Genomic DNA, 24,367 nt, shown 5'->3' on the forward strand with positions numbered 1-24,367 from the left:
GGAGCCTGTCCTTGCCAACTGGACTCAGGGGTAGATGTAACATAGAGGAAATAAAATCTGGGACACTCCAATTAGTATGATATCTTAAGTTTCGTATGATATGAATTCATTTGTGGATGTCCATCATCCATTTCGTATGATATGTCACAAATTACAATTCATGTGATATTTTAAGACTTGCAGTTCTTTCAATATGTTATCAATTGCAATTGATACAATATGTAACACATTTGCAAAATGTATGATATGCTACAAATTACAATTTGTTGTGGCTAGGTGGCTATAATGTTAGCTAGGTAGCCAACGTTAGTTAGGCCTTGGGTTAGGGGTTAAGGTTAGGGTTGGGGTTAGCTAACATGATAAAAAGTAGTAAGTACTTGCAATGTTGCTAATTAGTTAACATTTTCTGTGATGGTTCTTGACGGTCTGTCTGAGGCTTGCCCTATAGTGTGAATGGTATGAGTATGCATATATTTGCCATCTCTGTCTCGTTCCCCTCCTCTCTGGTTTCTCTCGTTGCTGTGGTAACCCCACAGAATATATGTTTTCAATCAAAATGGTCAAAAATGAAGAGAAATATCTGTCTGGGAGTGGTCTGAGGGGAAACTGGAAACTAGCTGTTATTGGCAGAGAGGTTTGGAACTCTCGTATTGGTCTATTAACTCATTTACCACCTGGTGATGTCACCAGGCAGGACAGAACTACATCCCAGCAAAACAGGCAGACATTTCAGGCGGTCTTTTCAAACAGCTCTTACACTAAAAGGGCATCAATTTATTCCAACATCATAGTGTGGAAATATATATAAAAGACAGGAATATCTCATTTTTGACTGCACTAGGTCTTTAAACATTTTGCCTTCTATTCTACCAGGACCCTGACTGTGTTTCAGTACTGGAGAGGTGCATTACTAGACTGTATTGTGTTTATCATAATGTACACCCATACGTCTCCATCTCCACTTGAAGCACTGAACCCCAATTTTATTTTCCTTAATTTCATTTGCACCTCTGTTTGTGTCTCTCCCCATGTACAGCTGCGAATGAACATGGACCCGGCTATAGCGAGTATCGTAAATGCCCATATGGAGGTATTGTAGTGAAAGCACAGTGTTAACCAATGCAGCTTGCCTATACTACTACACTATAAACCCTATGGAGTTTCTGCAGTGCTGCGTCAAGCCAGACCTGCCATGAAATAACTGGGTTCCCTGACATTAACCTCTATTGTTCCCACATCGTTTTATAATCCCTGCCAACCAGTTTCACTGCTCTTATTGTCCTGCCCATTATTCACGTATGGTCTCTTACCTCCTGTGCGGCTGCCTATATGTATCAAAGTCCCTGCTGAGGTGAAGGAGCAATGAGACGTAGTGTTTAGTTCATTTTAAGCCCTTACAGTAAATGTTGATCCACAATATCTTTCGGGTAAGTCTAGTCAATAAACTTGAGAGAAACACTAGAACAGGCGTATGAAGTAGTAAGTAGGTAATGAACACCACCACCTCATAAGAAAAGGTAAGAGAGATATATTGTCCATCCCTACTGCAGGTAACAATAAAGCCCCATAGTGAAACTTCCAAATCATCAGGGATGAGGCCTATGCGTCTCTATCCCCTGTGTCGGCATGGGATAACATCCTTCCCTGGAAACATGGCCATGGCTGCCATATTCCATGCCTGTGATTTGAGCAACATTAACACACTAATCCCAACTTCTGGTACGGTCTTCAATTCTGGGAATTCTGTGGAACTCTTCCCCTTCGCTGTAAGTGCTCCAAGGTAAGGAGGAGCTCTGCCTAGCACCCCTGGAGTTGGAAAGATTGAAGAAGAGATGTTTGGTGCTTCAGGATGCAGGTGAAAGATGGTAGGCATATGTGTCTTGATATTGCAATATTCAGTGTCTCTGCAAAAACACAGTTGTAGGTTGTGTTGTTGTGTCTATGATGTGTCTATGCACAAACAATCAACCTGAAATGGAAGTCCTGGGTGGTCATCTTAGTATTTTTTCAACACTGAACAAAAATATAAGCACAACATGTGAAGTGTTGGTCCCATGTTTCATGAGCTGAAAAAGCTTTATTATCTCACAGATGTCTGAAGTTTTGAGGGAGCGTGCAATTGGCATGCTGATTGCAGGAATGTCCACCAGAGCTGTTGTCAGGCAATTGAATGTTTATTTCTCTACCATAAGCCACCTCCAACGTTGTTTTAGAGAATTTGGCAGACCACGTGTAACCACGCCAGCCCTTCACATCTATCTTCTTCATGTGTGGGATCATCTGAGACAAGCCATCCAGACAGCTGTGGGTTTCCACAACCGAATAATTTCTGCACAAACTGTCAGAAACCAACTCAGGGAAGCTCAGCTGCATTCTCATCATCCTCACCAGGGTCTTGACCTGACTGCAGTTCAGCGTCGTAACCGACTTCAGTAGTTAAATGTTCACATTTGATGGCCAATGGCACACTGTAGAAGTGTGCTCTACACGAAGGAATCTCAATTTCAACTGTATGGGGCAGATGGCAGACAGCGTCGTGTGGGTGAGCGGTTTGCTGATGTCAACGTTGTGAACAGAATGCCCATCGTGGCGGTGGGGTTATGGTTTTGGCAGGCATAAGCTATGGACAACGAACACAACTGCATTTTATCGATCGCAATTTGAATGCACAGAGATACCGTGATGAGATCCTGAGGCCCATTGTCGTGCCATTCATCTGCCGCCATTAGCCTGATAATGCAGCTGAAAATGTCCCAGTTCTTCCCAGACATTGATGAGGAGTGGGAATACATTCCACAAGCCACAATCAACAGCCTGATTAACTCTATGCAAAGGTGATGTGTGAGGCAAATGGTGGTCACATTAGATACTCATTGGGTTTTTTAAATCCACGCCCCTACCTTTTTTTAAGGTATCTGTGACCAACAGATGCATATCTGTATTCCCAGTCATGTGAAATCCATAGATTAGGGCCCAATTCATTTATTTCAATTGACTGATTTCCTTATATAAACTGTAATTCTGTAGAATCTTTGAAATTGTTGCATTTGTGTTTTTGTTCAGTGTATTTCATAGTCCTTTCAATTGTCTCTCTTCTTTCAACTCAATTGTGTGTTCCTCACAGATGCTTTATCTCTCTCAAGGTACCTATAACCTGTATGTTTATGTATTGTCCTCATAATGCTATAGCACGTACAGTGGCAAGAAAAAGTATGTGAACCCATTGGAATTACCTGGATTTCTGCATAAATTGGTCATAAAATTTTATCTGATCTTCATCTAAGACATAACAATAGACAGTCTGCTTAAACGAATAACAAGCAAACAATAATACGTTTTCATCTTCATTGAATACACTGTGTAAACATTCACAGTGTAGGTTGGGAAAAGTATGTGAACCCCTCGGCTAATGACTTCTCCAAAAGCTAAGTGGAGTCAGGTCTCAGCTAACCTGGAGTCCAATCAACGATACAGTGAAATACCATCACCATCCAATGGGAACTCCTCTGTCATTTCAATGGCATTCAAATAAGCTGTCATACTTATTTTATGTCTACCACTGACATCTTGTCAGTGGGAGACTTAGCTACCTTCTTCACTACGAATACATGCTTTGGGTATGGACTACTCATCATCTGAGAGTAGAGTACATTTTCATTTCTCTGCGGGTGAAATCTGTTTTCCCCCGACGGCTCTCTTTGTCTCCTGGCTTCTGGGATCACTGCCTTCAGATTAGACAGCTAATTGCTCCATTAGATTAGCCATCATTTGGGGGATTCTCTTTATCTGTGCTGAAACACCTCTGTCTCTATCTATTTGCTGCTGGCAGGAGGAGAGTAAAGTGGTTCAGTTACCCACTTAGTGTAAAGCACAGGAGGTTGGTGGCACATTAATTGTGGAGGACGGGCTCATGGCAAAGGCTGAAGCGGAACCAATAGAATGGTATCAAATAGTGTTTTCGCTGATTTTTCAACCTCTCCCTGTCTGAGTCTGTAATACCAACATGTCTCAAGCAGACCACCATAGTTCATGTGCCCAAGAACACTAAGGTAACCTGCCTAAATGATTACCGACACGTAGCACTCACGTCTGTAGCCATGGCTCACATCAACATCATTATCCCAGAAACCCTAGACCCACTCCAATTTGCATACCGCCCCAACAGATGCACAGATGATGAAATCTCTATTGCACTCAATACTGCCCTTTCCGACCTGGGCAAAAGGAACACCTACAGTATGTGAGAATGCTATTTATTGACTTCAGCTCACCATTCAACATCATAGTGCCCTCATAGCTCCTCACTAAGCTAAGGGCCCTGGGACTAAACAACTCCCTCTGCAACTGGATCCTAGACTTCCTGACGGGCCGCCCCCAGGTGGTAAGGGTAGGTAACAACACATCCGCCACGCTGATCCTCAACACAGGGACACCTCAGGGGTGCGTGCCCAGTCCCCTCCTGTACTCCCTGTTCAATCATGACTGCACGGCCAGGCACGACTCCAACACCATCATTAAGTTTGCCGATGACACAACAGTGGTAAGCCTGATCACCGAAAAATGAGATATCCTATAGGGAGGAGGCCGGAGACCTGACCGTGTGGTGCAAGGACAACCTCTCCCTCAACGTGATCAAGACAAAGGAGATGATTGTGGACAACAGGGAAAGGATGACCAAGCACGCCCCCATTCTCATTGACAGGGCTGTAGTGGAGCAGGTTGAGAGCTTCAAGTTCCTTGGCGTCCACATCACTAACAAACTAACATGGTCCAAGCACACCAAGACAGTTGTGAAGAGGGCACGACAAAACCTTTTCCCCCTCAGGAGACTGAAAAGATTTGGCAAAAGGTTTTACATCTGCACCATCGAGAGCATCCTGACGGGTTGCATCATTGCCTGGTATGGCAACTGCTCAGCCTCTGACCGCAAGGCACTACAGAGGGTAGTGCGTACGGCTCAGTACATCACCGGGGCGAAGCTTCCTACCATACAGGACCTCTATACCAGGCGGTGTCAGAGGAAGGCCCTAGAAATCGTCAAAAGACTTCAGCCACCCTAATCATAGACTGTTCTGTCTGCTATCGGTACCGGAGCGCCAAATCTAGGTCTAATAGGCTTCTAAACAGTTTCTACCACCAAGCCATAAGACTGCTGAACATCTACTCAAAGGGCTACCCAGACTACCCCCCCCCCTCCCCCCCACACACACTTCTACGCTGCTGCTACTCTCTGTTATTATCTATGCATAGCCACTTTAACAACTCTACCTAAATGTACATTTTACCTCAATTACCTCGACACCGGTGCCCCCGCACATTGACTCTGTACCGGTACCCCCTGTATATAGCCCCACTATTGTTATTCACTGATGCTCTTTAATTATTTGTTCATCTTATCTCTTACTTTTTTTTTTACGGCTTGTAAGTAATCATTTCACTGTAAGGTCTGTTGTATTCAGCGCATGTGACAAATACAATTTCATTTGATTTGAAATACATCAAACACATGGTTTCCAGGTGTTGTATGCCATTCCATTAGCTCCGTTCCAGCCATTATAATGAGCCGTCCTCCCCTCAGCAGCCTCCTTTGGCGTAAAGCCTGTTATCCAGCCAGTGAGGCCGAGGGTAGGTTAGGAGAGGCTAGCGCTCCAGCCCCTTGAGGTCAGGCGGCTAATGCTTCGAGGAGAGGAGAAGAGGGTCGTGAAGCTATATGCTGAGTCACACTGTCGTGTCCTGTCCTGTCCTGTCATGTCAAGTAGTGAGAACTGAGTGCAAATCAAGCAGTGAGTTCAAGATATATTAGCACGGGTTTAAATAAATAATGTCATCATGTTATGTTCTCACTGGTAAGTGGTAAGATACCAAATGATCAACCATTACCTCATTGTGTTCAAATGCCTTTCAGCCTCTATCTTAACAAGTGGTTCTGTTCTCTTTTGTAATTGATGACTTGTCATACTCTTGAGCAATAGGCCTACCAAGCTCACAACACTCTTCTGGTTACTTAGCTGGACACCACTGGGCCGCCCTGGTCTTCCAACAGTCTGTTGTTCTGCTGGTTGTTGACCCTGCCTCTCTCCTGCCTCTCTCCCACCCCTGACTCTCTCCCACCCCTGCCTCTCTCCTGCTTCTCTCCTGCCTCGCCCCTGCCTCTCTCCCACCCCTGGCTCTCTCCCACCCCTGCCTCTCTCCTGCCTCTCCCCTGCCTCTCTCCCACACCTGCCTCTCCCCTGCCTTTCTCCCGCTTCTCTCCCCTGCCTCTTTCCACTTCTCTCCCACACCTGCCTCTCGCCTGCCTCTCTCTTTTCTCACTCCTACTTTTCTCCTGCCATTCCCCTGCCTCTCTCCTGCCTCTCGCCTGCCTCTCTCCTGCCTCTCACCTGCCTCTCTCCCACACCTGCCTCTCTCCTGCCTCTCCCCTGCCTCTCTTCCACTTCTCTCCCACACCTGCCTCTCTCCTGCCTCTCCCCTGCCTCTCTCCCACTTCTCTCCCACACCTGCCTCTCTCCTGGCTCTCTCCTGCCTCTCACCTGCCTCTCTCTTGCCTCACTCCTGCTTCTCCCCTGCCATTCCCCTGCCTCTCTCCTGCCTCTCGCCTGCCTCTCTCTTGCCTCACTCCTGCTTCTCCCCTGCCATTCCCCTGCCTCTACCCTGCCTCTCTCCTGGCTCTCCTCCATCCTTGCCTTTCTCTTGCCTCTCTCCCACCTCTCCCACCCTTGCTTCCCCTCACCCCCTACGTGTCTAAAGGCTACGACTTCGCCGCCGTGCTGGAGTGGTTTGCAGAGCGCGTGGACCGAATCATCCTCCTCTTCGACGCCCACAAGCTGGACATATCAGACGAGTTCTCGGAGGTCATCAAGGCCCTGAAGAATCACGAAGACAAGATCCGGGTGGTTCTAAACAAGGCAGACCAGATTGAGACGCAGCAGCTGATGAGGGTCTACGGTGCACTCATGTGGTCGCTGGGGAAGATCGTCAACACACCCGAGGTGATCCGTGTCTATATAGGGTCATTCTGGTCGCACCCGCTGCTCATCCCCGACAACCGTAAGCTGTTTGAGGCGGAGGAGCAGGACCTGTTCAAGGACATCCAGTCACTGCCCCGCAACGCTGCCCTCAGGAAGCTCAATGACCTCATCAAGAGGGCACGCCTCGCCAAGGTAAGCTCTAACCTCACATATGCATGGACCAACACACGCGTGCAAACACACATTCTCTCACAAAAGTACAATTGGCTAGTACTCCTAAGCACTATGTTATGTCATTTTGGCCTAACTATGAAGTTCTCTTTTATTAGTTATTAAGTCTTTTTTCGAAAGAGAAGAAAAGTAATTGTTAAATAGGTATTTTGAATGGAACAGAATCTCCATACAGGAGTTGCAACTGAACTTAATAAGCTACCAATCCTGACTGATGAGTAATGAAGAGTAATGACTGCAATTACATCCACTTTGTCAGGGCAAGATAACCTTTCCCTACTGAGCGAAGCTGCAATCCCTGGACATTGTGTGACTGCGTGGTGTGATGAGGGCTGGTACAGTGGCGGTACCAGGGTGCCTTCCCAACTGAGCTACACTTTAATAGAGTCTTAAAGCATTGGTGGCACTAAGAACAGTCACACCAAATCAATTATCAGTCACAGGTCACTACTGTTCATTTGGCATAGAGCGTTGATTGCAATTGGATGTAAACAAGGTATGGTAGATGGAGTTAGTCATGGGACAAAACTTGACCTCAGATTGACCATGTTTTTCAAATAATGAGGTGACAAAGTAGCATTGGTATGCTTTTATTGTCTTATGGCGATAAGAAAAATGTGTTACTATATTGATCATATTGATGAATAATTTATTCCAAACTAGATTGCAAGGTCAGTGGTTCTGTGATCAAGGCCTACAATCTTAGAATAAAAGGTTCTATCTAGAACCTTAAAGGGTTATTTGGCTGTCCCCATAGGATAACCCTTTGAAGAGCCCTTTTTGGTTCCAGCTTGAACCCTTTTGGTTCCAGGTAGAAACCTTTTGTAGAGGATTCTACATAGAACCCAAAAAGGTTTTACCTGGAACCAAAAATGTTTTTCCTACGGAGACAGCCGAAGAACCCTTTTGGAACCCATTTCTAAGAGTGTACTGGGTGACCGATAGATGAGCATCCTGGGATCCAAGCAGTGATCAGGATAAAGACAGGTCAATCAACACAGTACAGAGTGTCTGTGTTCATACAATCATCCTCACAGCCACTGATGATTAACAATCCGCCTCACATGAAGAATCTTTCTCCCCAAGGCTGTATTTATGGTATCAGCCTCCCAGACAGCCAGGGAATCCCTCAACCCCTTCTGTCTTTCTGTCTCTTTCTGTCTCTCTCTCCATCTGGTATCTTATTAAGTTCTAGGTAGCACCGTAAGCATTTCACTGTAAGGTCTACCTGTTGTATTTGGCGCACTTGAGAAATAAACTTTGATTTGATCTCCTCCCCCTTTTCTCCATCTCCTGAACTCAGACCAATCCACAGGCCCTAACACCGCTCTGTCTCTCTGGGGGCCTAGCCGTGACTATATGGTGTTGTCACCAGTTACTGTGACGTCTCAGGCAAATTTGATTTGCAGTACAATCTTCTCAGCCCATAGCTAAATGATAGTGTGTGTGTGTGATCAGGAATAGTGGGGAGTGTTTAATTGATGAGGTTGTCAGAATTCCTGGGATGAACTTACCTGGTCTTACCATGTGGTTCCAACTGGATATTTAAACATAAATATCAGCTTCTTGTCCAGTTAGTGTGGAATGGAACTTCATGAGATAATCATCAGAGAGCAGTGAAACAGAGGAGAGACCGTTCTGATGTAAATTAGAGAGAGAGAGAGAGATTGGGTAGCATTGATTTGACATGCCACCTGAGCTCAGGAGGTTATTATGTCATAGCCTATACAGCGGCTTAACTGTGGGCTTCCTCTCCTATTAGCCCCATACCAGTCTATGTGACTGTTGACCAGGTCCTCTGTTGCCATACAATACAGGCACCACCTCATCTCAACACTTCAGATGGCTGTTCTGGAGATCACACAGCCACAGCAGGATGTCCTGAGGAGGGAGTGTGTGTGTGTGTGTGTGCCCGTGTGTGCGTGTTTTGGGGGCTTCCCTGGCCACAGTCCAAGGAATCACCCCCAAACAGGTGGTCACCTTGAGAGGAAATGGTAACACACCTCCGGCCTCCTCCTGTCCCCTGTCCCCCTATTCCTGGTCCATGGAACCTGGTCCATGTCCTGTCCTATGCCTCTGTCCTGACCAGACCAGAGAAGTGGGCTTCCTCTGCTGTCAGCAGCAGTGTGCTCATCCATACGCCAAAGGGAAACAGAGGCAGAGGATACAGAGATTCCACTGAAGGAGCTGGTTACTCAAGTAGTGCCAGCCTGTTCACACACACACACACACACACACACACACACACACTATTAAATTGTTTTTTCCTTATCAATCTCCACACAATACTCCATTATCATGAACCAAAACCTGTTTTTTTAGAACATTTTTGCAAATGTATACAAATTTAAAAACTTAAATATTATATTTGCATAAGTATTCAGACCTTTTACTCAGTACTTTGTTGAAGCACCTTTGGCAGTGATTACAACCTCAAGTCGTCTTGGGTATGACACTACAAGCTTGGCACACCTGTACTTGGAAAGTTTCTCCCATTCTTCTCTGCAGATCCTCTCAAGCTCTGTCAGGTTGGATGGGGAGCATCACTGCACAGCTATTTTCACGTCTGTCCAGAGATGTTCGATCAGGCTGGGCCACTCAAGGACACTCAGAGACTTGTCCCGAAGCCACTCCTGCGTTGTCTTGGCTGTGTGCTTAGGGTCGTTGTCCTGTTGGAAGGTGAACCTTCACCCCAGTCTGAGGACCTGAGTGCTCTGAAGTAGGTTTTCATCAAGGATCTCTCTGTACTTTGCTCCATTCATCTTTGCCTTGATCCTGACTAGTCTCCCAGTCCCTGCCACTGAAAAACATCCCCACACATGTTGCTCTCACCACCATGATTCACTGTAGGGATGGTGCCAGGTTTCCTCTAGACGTGACACTTGGCATTCATGCCAAAGAGTTCAATCTTGGTTTCATCAGACCAGAGTATCTTGTTTATCATGGTCTGAGAGTCCTTTAGGTGCCCTTTGGCAAAATCCAAGCGGGCTGTCATGTGCCTTGCACTGATGAATGGCTTCTGTCTGGCCACTCTACCATAAAGGCCTGATTGGTGGAGGGCTGCAGAGATGATTGTCCTTCTGGAAGGTTCTCCCATCTCCACAGAGGAACTCTGGAGCTCTGTCAGAGTGATCATCGGGTTCTTGGTCACCTCCCTGACAAAGGCCCTTCTCCCCCGATTGCTCAGTTTGGCCGGGCGGCCAGCTCTAGGAAGAGTCTTGGTACTTTCAAACTTCTTCCAATTAAGAGTGATGGAGGCCACTGTGTTCTTGGGGACATTCAATACTGTAGAAATATTTTGGTAACCATCCCCAGATCTGTGCCTCAACACAATCCTGTCTCGGAGCTCTAATGACAATTCCTTCGACCTCATAGCTTGGTTTTTGCTCTGACATGCACTGTCAACTCTGGGATCTTATATACACAGGTGTGTGCCTTTACCACAGGTGGACTCCAAACAAGTTGTAGAAACATCTCAACGATGATCAATGGAAACAGGATGCAACTGAGATCAATTTCGCATCTCATAGCAAAGGGTCTGAATACTTTTGTTAATAAGGTATTTCTGTTTTTAAGGTTGAATAAATTAGCAAACATTTCTAAAAGCCTGTTTTCACTTTGTCATTATGGGTTGTTGTGTGTAGATTGGTAAGGATTTTATTTAATTTGATCAATTTTAGAATAAGGCTGTAATGTAACAAAATGTGGAAAAAGTAAGGGTGTCTGAATACTTTCCGAATGAACTGTATGTAATCTGTGTTCTCTTCTGAACTACACATACCATGTTCAGTTCTGCGTTCTGATATAGCACATGCAGAACATGTTCGTTCTGGTGAAATATCTCTCAGAAATCTCAAGGGGAGTCAGTCGTGTGATGAGGTTATTTTCCCTTTCCCTCTCAGTTCTAGGAAACCCTAAGGAAGGGAAACCTCTTGTGTAGCTGGGTGTGATACCCGCCACATGCTCTCTCATAAAACTGCTTTAAGTGCTTCCTTCCTGTTTGAATGTTCATAATGTTCATTATTTTCAGTTTCAAGGACATCTGAGATATTAGGAGGAACATTGAAGAGCCCTTGGTGGCACAATAGACAGATAACAATAAACAAAACGATCTTTCTAGCTATGACCCAATAGAAGCTGGCTGCAACACCTGTATGGGTCCCAATCCAGTATTTGAGGAAGCACTATATGAGTGATTTTTCTCTGCCCTACTCAGTCTTAACAGACAGTCCACACTGAGTAGACTGTGTACTGCTCTGTGCCCTGCTAGGTCCATGCCTATATCATCAGCTCTCTGAAAAAGGAGATGCCCAGTGTGTTTGGGAAGGAGGGCAAGAAGAAGGAGCTGATTAACAGTCTGGGAGAGATCTACAGCCGCATTGAGAGAGAACACCAGATCTCCCCTGGAGACTTCCCCAACCTCAAGAAGATGCAGGTGAGATAGAAAGATTGGGCTTCTCTTGAGTAAAGCTAAGGGTAGGTGTCAAATATGGGCTGGACAGATGACATCATACCATAAATACCTAAAAACCTTGAAATATAAAATGACTACGAACATGACTCATGACTCAATGCCATGTTTACCAAGTCAGTGATGGATAAAGCCCACAGTCTGTGCTGTTTTCCTCTGATTACTGAGCTAACTCACAAACATGTCCTACTGGGACTACTTTGAGCCATGGTGACAAAACAAGCTCCTTTCTGATTGGCTGTGATCAGGAATTAGATCTGAACCACCCCCAGTCCATCTGGGCCTGATGAGCACTTTGTTTTCCTCACTGAGAGAAGCACCAACATGACTTGGCTCAGAAAGTAAGCAGTAGTCATGTTGATCCTTTCTGACATACTGTATCTCTGATGCACAGACCAGGACAGTCATGTATCTTGTTCCGACTCCCTCTCACACAAAATAGAATGTAGAGATGCATCAACTAAGATCAGCTTGACCCCAAACTGTTTGTAGTGAGTAAGACACTGCTCTTTTGACCACTTACCTCTGCCCTCTCTTCCCTCCTATAGGAGCAACTTAATGCCCACGACCTGAACAAGTTCCAGCCCCTGAAGATAAAGCTGCTGGACACGGTGGACGACATGCTGGCCCACGACATCGCCGGTCTCATGGTGCTGGTCAGACAGGAGGAGACCAACCGACCCCAGCAGGTGGTGAAGGGAGGGGCCTTCGACGGCACCCTCAACGGGCCCTTCGGCCACGGCTATGGCGAGGGCGCCGGGGAGGGTATCGATGAGGCAGAGTGGGTGGTGGCCCGCGACAAGCCCATGTACGATGAGATCTTCTACACGCTGTCGCCGGTCAACGGGAAGGTGACTGGTGCCAACGCCAAGAAAGAGATGGTGAAGTCCAAGCTTCCCAACACGGTGCTGGGGAAGATCTGGAAGCTGGCTGACATCGATAAGGATGGGATGCTGGATGACGAGGAGTTTGCCCTGGCCAATCACCTGATCAAAGTCAAACTGGAGGGGCACGAGCTACCCGCCGACCTCCCCGGTCATCTCATCCCCCCTTCCAAGAGGAAAATCACTGCTGAGTAGACCCCCCCCCCCGCACGCTCACCTCCTCAGGGCGCTGAACAAGGGAGGGAGTGAGTAAGAGGGAAGAAGAGAGGGAGTGGGTAAGAGGAAGGACAGTGAAGGATCTATGGTGGATGTGGGGGTAAATGTATCAAGGTTGGACAACCACGCTTCAACAAGAAACAAAGAAAAGCAGAAACTTTGTGTTTATGCTTAGTGGGAGCAAAGGGATTGGTTTGGTCTTCTGGGAGATGTCTGATTTATTTTTTTTACTTTTTCTTGAACTGGGTTGAAGGCGGTAAAGGTCATGGTTCAAAGTTAAGAGTCGAGGGAACTGATATTGGACTCTGCACCGCCCACATGCCCTATTGTTATACACCACTGAGAGTGTGCTATCTGTGACACAATAACCTGCATTATCATTGGATACATGAACACTGTCTGTTTCTCTTCAGCATAAATGATTTGTAATTCATTTGTATTTTATTTGAGCCTGTTTTGTAGTCTGCTTCATATCTCCCCAGAAAATGGGCATGTTTCAAAAGGATAAACTAATATCAATACTAAATCTTAATAATCCTTCTAGTTATCACTTTAAAACACAATAACGGTCAAATGTAGTGACAGGAATCCTTTTTATAAGTAGGTAGTGTAGGCATATGATATTTTCTTTTTGTGAACAGGCAGCATCCTAACACATGCAGGCCCTTCATAGCCTGACCAAGAGACTGTTACAACTGTATAGCTGGGATATCGGAAATCGAAGAGTTGGTAGACCTTTAAATGTATAGTGTTTGAAATTGCCTTCTAGTAACTAGTATCCTTGTCAAACGTCTGTATGTTTAATTCCTATTTGATCTATTATTTAGCATACTTATGTAATTCTAATCACTGTTGAGAGAAAGAGACTTCAATCTTTCCATAGATATAAGGAGGTGAACTCACAATGGAGATGATGTTTATGTCCTGTTCTGGCGTTTCCAATTGGACACAGTACAGTATACATACAAATATTCCCTTGTTCATCTGTGCTCATTGGATGCATAACCATAAAAAGCAAAGGTTTCAAATCACTACTCACATCCAATTATCTTCGATTGCTTCCCTCGATAAATAGCACACAAAAAATACTATAGTTATAGTCTTGCTATACTCTGACGTTCAATATTCTATCGGCATACAGTGTATATCTATCATAGAGACTGTTCTACGCTCTATATTCTATGATATCCAGTGTTGTAGTTGAGACCACTTCGGGATATTATCCACCATAAATATTATGAAGTCATAATCCAAATACCCTGTGTTCTTGTACCTGATTATTCAGAAACTGAAAGGTTGAATAGGTCAGAAATACATGAGAATTGTATGTAGAAAAGGTCCAGGGCAAGTTTAATTTTGTAGCTATAGTAATACAGTGACAGTTATTATTGGGATCATAGTGAGGGAACACTCATCTGAAAGTAGTTTCCAGGGGAAACTGAAATGTTGATAGACTATACTGTACGGTATCTAAGGGAGTTTATTCCACTCACACTGTACACAAGTGGTAGGTTTCTTTCCCTGACTGATATGACTGATACTTGCTCTACTTCTCTTCTGCTGTGTATTCATCTGTTGCTGCTGATAGTACGCTAAGTATCCTGTCTTCATCAAATTGAGTAGATCTTGCAACTAATAAAGGTGACAGAGCCAAGCATTTCTCATTCTGGTTCCTGCTTTTGTTTAGACTAATTACGGTAAGAGTCCTGAATTATGAATCTACAAGATTACTTTTTTCATGCACACCCGTTAGAGATATACAGTACCAGAGATGCACAGTACTATTATACTACATTGTAGAATAATAGTGACATCAAAACTTTGAAATGCATATGAAATCATGTAGTGACCCAAAAAGTGTTAAATCAAAATATATTTTATATTTGAGATTCTTCAAAATAGCCACCCTTTTTGCCTTGACAGCTTTGCACACTCTTGCCATTCTCTCAACCAGCTTCATGAGGTAATCACCTGGAATGCATTTCAGTTAGCAGGTGTACCTTGTTCAAAGTTCATTTGTGGAATTTCTTTCCTTCTTAATGCGTTTGAGCCAATCAGTTGTGTTTTGACAAGGTAGGGGTGGTATACAGAAGATAGCCCTATTTGGTAAAAGACAAAGTCCATATTATGGCAAGAACAGCTCAAATATCCGAATAGAAATGACAGTCCATCATTACTTTAATTAAGACAAGAAGGTCAGTCAGTGGAAAATTTCAAGAACTTTGATAGTTTCTTCAAGTGCAATTGCAAAAACCATCAAGCGCTATGATGAAACTGGCTATTATGAGGACCATCACAGGAAAGGAAGACCCAGAGTTACCTCTGCTTTTTTTATTTTTTATTTATTTTTTATTTCACCTTTATTTAACCAGGTAGGCTAGTTGAGAACAAGTTCTCATTTGCAACTGCGACCTGGCCAAGATAAGGCATAGCAGTGTGAACAGACAACACAGAGTTACACATGGAGTAAACAATTAACAAGTCAATAACACAGTAGAAAAAAGGGGAGTCTATATATACATTGTGTGCAAAAGGCATGAGAAGGTAGGCAAATAATTACAATTATGCAGATTAACACTGGAGTGATAAATGATCAGATGGTTATGTACAGGTAGAGATATTGGTGTGCAAAAGAGCAGAAAAATAAAAATAAATAAATAAAAACAGTATGGGGATGAGGTAGGTGAAAATGGGTGGGCTATTTACCAATAGACTATGTACAGCTGCAGCGATCGGTTAGCTGCTCAGATAGCAGATGTTTGAAGTTGGTGAGGGAGATAAAAGTCTCCAACTTCAGCGATTTTTGCAATTCGTTCCAGTCACAGGCAGCAGAGAACTGGAACGAAAGGCGGCCAAATGAGGTGTTGGCTTTAGGGATGATCAGTGAGATACACCTGCTGGAGCGCGTGCTACGGATGGGTGTTGCCATCGTAACCAGTGAACTGAGATAAGGCGGAGCTTTACCTAGCATGGACTTGTAGATGACCTGGAGCCAGTGGGTCTGGCGACGAATATGTAGCGAGGGCCAGCCGACTAGAGCATACAAGTCGCAGTGGTGGGTGGTATAAGGTGCTTTAGTGACAAAACGGATGGCACTGTGATAAACTGCATCCAGTTTGCTGAGTAGAGTGTTGGAAGCAATTTTGTAGATGACGTCGCCGAAGTCGAGGATCGGTAGGATAGTCAGTTTTACTAGGGTAAGTTTGGCGGCGTGAGTGAAGGAGGCTTTGTTGCGGAATAGAAAGCTGACTCTTGATTTGATTTTCGATTGGAGATGTTTGATATGGGTCTGGAAGGAGAGTTTAGAGTCTAGCCAGACACCTAGGTACTTATAGATGTCCACATATTCAAGGTCGGAACCATCCAGGGTGGTGATGCTGGTCAGGCGTGCGGGTGCAGGCAGCGAACGGTTGAAAAGCATGCATTTGGTTTTACTAGCGTTTAAGAGCAGTTGGAGGCCACGGAAGGAGTGCTGTATGGCATTGAAGCTCGTTTGGAGGTTAGATAGCACAGTGTCCAAGGACGGGCCGGAAGTATATAGAATGGTGTCGTCTGCGTAGAGGTGGATCAGGGAATCGCCCGCAGCATGAGAAACATCATTGATATATACAGAGAAAAGAGTCGGCCCGAGAATTGAACCCTGTGGCACCCCCATAGAGACTGCCAGAGGACCGGACAGCATGCCCTCCGATTTGACACACTGAACTCTGTCTGCAAAGTAATTGGTGAACCAGGCAAGGCAGTCATCCGAAAAACCGAGGCTACTGAGTCTGCCGATAAGAATACGGTGATTGACAGAGTCGAAAGCCTTGGCAAGGTCTATGAAGACGGCTGCACAGTACTGTCTTTTATCGATGGCGGTTATGATATCGTTTAGTACCTTGAGCGTGGCTGAGGTACACCCGTGACCGGCTCGGAAACCAGATTGCACAGCGGAGAAGGTACGGTGGGATTCAAGATGGTCAGTGACCTGTTTGTTGACTTGGCTTTCGAAGACCTTAGATAGGCAGGGCAGGATGGATATAGGTCTGTAACAGTTTGGGTCCAGGGTGTCGCCCCCTTTGAAGAGAGGGGATGACTGCGGCAGCTTTCCAATCCTTGGGGATCTCAGACGATATGAAAGAGAGGTTGAACAGGCTGGTAATAGGGGTTGCGACAATGGCGGCGGATAGTTTCAGGAATAGAGGGTCCAGATTGTCCAGCCCAGCGGATTTGTACGGGTCCAGGTTTTGCAGCTCTTTCAGGACATCTGCTATCTGGATTTGGGTAAAGGAGAACCTGGAGAGGCTTGGGCGAGTAGCTGCGGGGGGGGGGGAGCTGTTGTCCGAGGTTGGAGTAGCCAGGCGGAAGGCATGGCCAGCCGTTGAGAAATGCTTGTTGAAGTTTTCGATAATCATGGATTTATCGGTGGTGACCATGTTACCTAGTCTCAGTGCAGTGGGCAGCTGGGAGGAGGTGCTCTTGTTCTCCATGGACTTCACAGTGTCCCAGAACTTTTTGGAGTTGGAGCTACAGGATGCAAACTTCTGCCTGAAGAAGTTGGCTTTAGCTTTCCTGACTGACTGTGTGTATTGGTTCCTGACTTCCCTGAATAGTTGCATATCGCGGGGACTATTCGATGTTAGCGCAGTCCGCCACAGGATGTTTTTGTGCTGGTCGAGGGCAGTCAGGTCTGGAGTGAACCAGGGGCTATATCTGTTCTTAGTTCTGCATTTTTTGAACGGAGCATGCTTATCTAAAATGGTGAGGAAGTTACTTTTAAAGAAAGACCAGGCATCCTCAACTGACGGGATGAGGTCAATGTCCTTCCAGGATACCCGGGCCAGGTCGATTAGAAAGGCCTGCTCGCAGAAGTGTTTTAGGGAGCGTTTGACAGTGATGAGGGGTGGTCGTTTGACTGCGGCTCCGTAGCGGATACAGGCAATGAGGCAGTGATCGCTGAGATCCTGGTTGTAGACAGCGGAGGTGTATTTGGAGGGCCAGTTGGTCAGGATGACGTCAATGAGGGTGCCCTTGTTTACAGAGTTAGGGTTGTACCTGGTGGGTTCCTTGATGATTTGAGTGAGATTGAGGGCATCTAGCTTAGATTGTAGGACTGCCGGGGTGTTAAGCATATCCCAGTTTAGGTCACCTAACAGAACAAACTCTGAAGCTAGATGGGGGGCGATCAATTCACAAATGGTGTCCAGGGCACAGCTGGGAGCTGAGGGGGGTCGGTAGCAGGCGGCAACAGTGAGAGACTTATTTCTGGAGAGAGTAATTTTCAAAATTAGTAGTTCGAACTGTTTGGGTATGGACCTGGAGAGTATGACATTACTTTGCAGGCTATCTCTGCAGTAGACTGCAACTCCTCCCCCTTTGGCAGTTCTATCTTGACGGAAGATGTTATAGTTGGGTATGGAAATCTCAGAATTTTTGGTGGCCTTCCTGAGCCAGGATTCAGACACGGCAAGGACATCAGGGTTAGCAGAGTGTGCTAGAGCAGTGAGTAAGACACACTTAGGGAGGAGGCTTCTGATGTTGACATGCATGAAACCAAGGCTTTTTCGATCACAGAAGTCAACAAATGAGGGTGCCTGGGGACATGCAGGGCCTGGGTTTACCTCCACATCACCCGCGGAACAGAGAAGGAGTAGTATGAGGGTGCGGCTGAAGGCTATCAAAACTGGTCGCCTAGGGCGTTGGGGACAGAGAATAAGAGGAGCAGGTTTCTGGGCATGGTAGAATATATTCAGGGCATAATGCGCAAACAGGGGTATGGTGGGGTGCGGGTACAGCGGAGGTAAGCCCAGGCACTGGGTGATGATGAGAGAGGTTGTATCTCTGGACATGCTGGTTGTAATGGGTGAGGTCACCGCATGTGTGGGGGGTGGGACAAAGGAGGTATCAGGGGTATAAAGAGTGGAACTAGGGGCTCCATTGTAAACTAAAACAATGATAACTAACCTGCACAACAGTATACAAGGCATATTGACATTTGAGAGAGACATACAGCAAGGCATACAGTAATCACAGGTGTTGAGCTAGAGCTAGCTAAAACAGTAGGTGAGACAACAACAGCTAATCAGCTAGCACAACAACAGCAGGTAGAATGGCGATTGATTAGGCAGAGAGGGTCGGATTAACTACACACAGAGCCTAAGTGCGGCTGGGGCCGACAGATAAAACATAAACAAGCAGAATGGATTACCGTGAATTAATGGACAGTCCAGCATGCATCAGCTATGTAGCCAAGTGATCAGTGTCCAAGGGGCAGCGGTGGATGGGGCAGGGAAGCTGGACTGGCGAGTGTTATCCAGGTTAGAAAACTAACAATGACTAAATAGCTTGTAGCCAGTTAGCTGGTTAGCTTCTGAAGGTTCTTGAGTGTGTTCTAAAAATGTAAAGATAATAGCGGTTCCGTATCACATTGGGTGAGGCAGGTTACCGGAAGGTATAAACAAATTAAAAATCGAAAAGGGATAGAAAGTAAATATGGGTTCAGTGAGTGTTTGGGACGCGGCGATTCAGATGGTTAGCAGGCCTGTGCTAACAAGCTAACAGTTAGTAGACGGTGCTAAACACGGTAGCAGTTAGCGGACCGGGCTAAACAAGCTAGCAGTTAGCAGGCCGAATTTGCAAGCAAGGAGATGGCAAGGGCTAGAGAGTTAGCCTTTGGGGACGTCGCGATGGGGGGAGTCTGTTTATTCCTCTTCATGCGGTGACATCAATGGACCGGTCGTGGGTCTGGATATTGTAGCCCAGGAGCTCAAAATGTTCCGTTTGCGATGGGAATCCGGGGGTGAAAAATAAAAAATAAAATAATAGATAGGTCCGTTATGCTCTGGTTAGAGTCGCGTTGTTCGAACCGGCGAGAGCTTTCCGAGCTAAAGGTTAGCTGATGACCGGTTAGCTGACCGGTTAGCTGAAGACCGCTAGCAATGTTTTGCTGAAGCTGGTAGTTAGTTGGCTAGTTGGCTAGCTTCAGTTGAGGGGTTCCAGATCCGAAGTAAATATAAATACTTTAGGAAAAAAAGCTACGTTGGGTGAGGCGGGTTGCAGGAGAGTATTTAGAAGAAGTTGAGGTTCAGCAAAAAGTTTTAAAGATATGTGAAAAAAAAAAAAAAAACGAAAACGAAACGAAAACAAACGATATATACAAGGGACACGACAACACGTCCTGCTGCTACGCCATCTTGGATCATGGTGCTGCAGAGTATAAGTTCATTAGAGTTACCAGCCTCAGAAATTGCAGCCCAAATTGCAGCCCAAATAAATGCTTCACAGAGTAAAATCTCAACATCAACTGTTCAGAGGAGACTGCGTGAATCAGGCCTTCATGGTCGAATTGCAAAGAAACCACTACTAAAATACACCAATAAGAAGAGACTTGCTTGGGCCAAGAAACATGAGCAATGGACATTAGACCGGTGGAAATTGGTCCTTTGGTCTGATGAGTCCAAATTTGACATTTTTGGTGTCTTTGGAAAACGCAGAGTAGGTGAACGGATGATCTCAGCATGTATGGTTCCTACCGTGAAGCATGGAGGTGGGGGTGCTTTGCTGGTGACATTATCAGTGATTTATTTTTTAATTCAAGGCACATTTAACAAGCCTCAAATCAAATGTATTTATAAAGCCCTTTTTACGTCAGCCGATGTCACAAAGTGCTATACAGAAACCCAGCCTAAAACCTCAAACAGCAAACAATGCAGATGTAGAAGCACGGTGGCTAGGAAAAACTCCCTAGAAAGGCAGGAACCTAGGAAGGAACCTAGAGAGGAACAAGCCTCTGAGGGGTGGCCAGTCCTCTTCTGGCCATGCCGGGTGGAGATTATAACAGTACATGGCCAAGATGTTCAAACGTTCGTAGATGACCAGCATGGTCAAATAATAATAATCACAGTGGTTGTAGAGGGTGCAACAGGTCAGCACCTCGGGAGTAAATGTCAGTTAGCTTTTCATAACCGAGCATTCAGAGTTAGAGACAGCAGGTGCGGACGAGAGAGATTTGAAAAAAACAGCAGGTCCGGGACAAGGTAGCATGTCCGGTGAACAGATCAAGGTTCCATATCCGCAGGCAGAACAGCTGAAACTGGAGCAGCAGTATGACCAGGTGGACTGGGGACAGCAAGGAGTCATCGGGCCAGGTAGTCCTGAGGCAAAGTCCCAGGGCTCAGGTCCTCCGGGAGGGGAGGGAGATGGAGAGAGAGAAGTAGAGGGAACATACTTAAATTCACACAGGACACCGGATAATACAGGAGAAATACTCAGATATAATAGACTGACCCTAGCCCCCCGACACAAACTATTGCAGCATAAATACTGGAGGCTGAGACAGGAGGGGTCGGGAGACACTGTGGCCCCGTCCGAAAACAGTGCCAACTAGGCAGGATATAACCCCACCCACTTTTCCAAAGCACAGCCCCCACACCACTAGAGGGACATCTTCAAACCACCAACTTACTACCCTGAGACAAGGCTGAGTATAGCCCATGAAGATCTCCCCCACGGCACAAACCCGAGGGGGGCGCCAACCCGGACAGGATGATCACTTCAGTGACTCAACCCACTCAAGTGACGCACCCCTCCTAGGGACGGCATGGAAGAGCACCAGTAAGCTAGTGACTCAGCCTCCGTAATAGGGTTAGAGGCAGAGAATCCCAGTGGAGAGAGGGGAACCGGTCAGGCAGAGACAGCATGGCTACCACATTATTCTGCAGCGATACGCCACCCCATCTGGTTTGAGCTTAGTAGGACTGTAATTTGTTTTTCAACAGAACAATGACCCAAAACACACCTCCAGGCTGTGTAAGGGCTATTTGACCAATACGGATAGTGATGGAGTTCTGCGTCAGATGACCTGGCCTCCACAATCCCCCAACCTCAACCCAATTGAGAATGTTTGGGATGAGTTGGACCGCAGAGTGAAGGAAAAGCAGCCAACAAGTGCTCAACATATGTGGGAACTCCTTCAAGACTGTTGGAAAATCATTCCAGTTGAAGCTGGTTGAGAGAATGCCAAGAAAGTGCAAAGCTGTCATCAAGGCAAATATAACATACATTTTGATTTGTTTAACACTTTTTGGTTACTACATGATACCATATGTGTTATTTCATACTTTTGATGTTTTCACTACGTATTATTCTACAATATAGTACAAATAAAGAAAAACCCTTGAATGAGTAGGTGTGTCCAAACTTTTGACTGTATTGTATTTTCAGTTAGATTGCAGCTCCTGATTGTATCTCATGTCACCTGTGTTCAACAGCTACACTTCACATGTACACAACCAGTTCAATGATAACTCGATACAAACACTGGATGCCTGCTCTGTGTTCATCATCACAACTAAATCCATTACACAGCCACTTGTAAATAAGATCACACATTCTTCCCTCTCTGCTAGTGCAGAATACTCAGACAGATGTTGTGGAGACACTCTCTGAGCTAATGGCTAATGGGATGTATCACAAGTGGGAGTGTTGGTGTAGTTTGTGCAGTCTATTTTCTGGGTCATTGATATAGAGAGATAGAAACAGTGTGTACCACGGGCAAATGGAGAGTGGGGTTCTGGGATATGGATCTGTTTTGCCAGTTGGATTTTTAATGACTAACAATGAGAGGTCTCCTTGGTAAACCACTCTCAGTCTCTCAGAATTCTCCATGTGTGTGATTAACCGACTTACAGAAAGCTAGTGTCCATTTTCAAGTGTTTGTTGTTCTATGTAACTGTTCTCTAATTGGTCTGAAGTTGGATGGTAAAACATTCCTCATAGTACGCTCTGCTAGGAAAACGGAATAAAGACCTCATTACTTTACAGTATTACAAAGTGTATTGTGCTGTTTGCTTGTGTCCCTGCCTCTCTTCTTTAGTAAGTCCACATGGAGTAGTACCATGTCCCCACTATAACCTTTTCCCCTGATGTCATGTGTTTATTTTCAGAAACTGTGTGGAGAAGGAAGGGAAGATATGTTTTAGTGGTTGGAGTTTTGTTGTTGTGGTTTCCCTACCAGAGATGTGGGTCACGATTGGTTGTTATGACTATAGGTAGAGAGCACTGGGGAGGTCAAGAGCCTTAAATACAGCAACCAAAATGTTGGCATGTTATGGTTTTCAACCTTCTTCTGGACTGGACCATAGATGAGACGTTTGTAAAGTGGATGTCTCTTTCCATTTCTCTGTACTTTGGATACAGTAACCAACAGACATGAATCAAACAGAATATTTATTGGAAGGACTGGAAAGATGATACAGGTAGTTAACTTTTATTTGGGAAATTCTTACAATGCATATTTTCGATCATATCCTCTCAATGTTAGTATCTGCAGAATAAATCCTTGGTTACTGTCATGAAGTTAATCATAAGTGTCACCAATTCCGTGATTGATGTTTTCCTGTTTGTTGCATCACACTCTGCTCTTTCCCACATTCACATGGCCGGTACATCCACATTTGTCAGCTGTGTTGGACACCATGATGTTGCCTGCATCCACCTTCCTTCCCACAGTCCCCCTCCCCTCCCCCTTCTATAGAGTCAGGGGCAAGCTATCCAGACTGTGTTGTTTATGTATACTTGGAGGGCAGAGAGTGGCTCCATCCTGGACCAGAGCAGGGAGACGGGACATGGGCTGGAGGGCTCCAGTGTGTTTCCCTCTTTCCTGGCCCTGCCCTGTGCCTCTTGGCCATGGGGAGGTGAGTCACCTCAGATACTGCCCCTGGTCTGCACAACATCCCAGCTACACACACACGCTAGGGTTGCAAAATTACGATAACTTTCCTTAAATTCCCCGGTTTTCTATAAATCCTGTTTGGAGGATTCCGGATTTCCTGCTTATTCCCTCTTTATTCCAGGAATCCTTCAAGTCACCAGAATTGTGCAAGCCTAACACACGCACACAAACTGCCAGATTACTGTTACAACTGGGAGCCAAAAGAGTCATGGTCACAAGAAGAGACGTGGCGCCATGTGTCCCCTTGATGAGAACCCACCCAAATGACAAATTGGATGACATTACTGATTAATACTGAAGGTTCATATAATGACATGAAGATGAAGATGTCTTCAGTTCAGACCAAACTATTCCACTTTCACTTTGACTGTATTGACTCAGGGCGCATTATATAGCAGCGACGATGCACCTTTTAGAAGGCATTTTGACCGGCGTTCGTGGAGATTGCATCCATAGTAAATGCTGAGCATGCATGCCCGCTTTACTTGTAGAAGTCAGTTATAGTGCGCTGCGCTATATTATTCCTTGCATTGAATCCCGACTCTCAGTATCAGGTGACTCCATAGGGTGTCATAACGTTGAGGAAAAGGGAAAGCTGAATGTTGCATGTTGTCACGGGAAATTTTGTAAGTGTGCGTGGGAGATATTTTGGGGAGATGTGGGGGTTTAAGGGAACAGGGGGAGGCCCAGCCCAGAATCCAGGGCTGGCCAAGAGCAGGCCACTGGCCTTGACATACACACACGGACCTGCGGAGGTAGATGAGAAGTACAACATACGTTGCAAACATCCGGCACTCTCTCCACTTCCTACAGGAAATGCTGCCCCCGTCACAGCTGTGCTCTCTGTCCGTGTCCCTCTCCAACCCCTGTCCCCTGACTGAGA

General features: G+C 45.6%; 1 protein-coding gene across 4 annotated transcripts in view; it reads left to right on the forward strand.

Moving 5' to 3' along the window:
- The window catches only part of ehd3 (EH domain containing 3), a 39,186-nt gene extending 24,759 nt beyond the window's left edge, over nt 1-14,427 (forward strand). For 2 of the 4 annotated variants that reach the window (XM_036985056.2, XM_036985055.2), the window contains 4 exons: nt 1,037-1,090; nt 6,748-7,160; nt 11,470-11,634; nt 12,219-14,427. In XM_036985056.2, coding sequence (XP_036840951.1) covers nt 1,037-1,090; nt 6,748-7,160; nt 11,470-11,634; nt 12,219-12,749 — 1,163 coding nt within the window. In that variant the 3' untranslated portion in view covers nt 12,750-14,427. The remainder of the gene's footprint in view (nt 1-1,036; nt 1,091-6,747; nt 7,161-11,469; nt 11,635-12,218) is intronic. The other 2 variants (XM_090242980.1, XM_036985057.2) reach the window with 1 other exon arrangement.
- Nucleotides 14,428-24,367: the final 9,940 nt, after the last annotated feature.

This window comes from Oncorhynchus mykiss, chromosome 8 (assembly GCF_057628025.1).
Source record: "Oncorhynchus mykiss isolate SJ-2025 chromosome 8, ASM5762802v1, whole genome shotgun sequence".
NCBI lineage: Eukaryota > Metazoa > Chordata > Actinopteri > Salmoniformes > Salmonidae > Oncorhynchus > Oncorhynchus mykiss.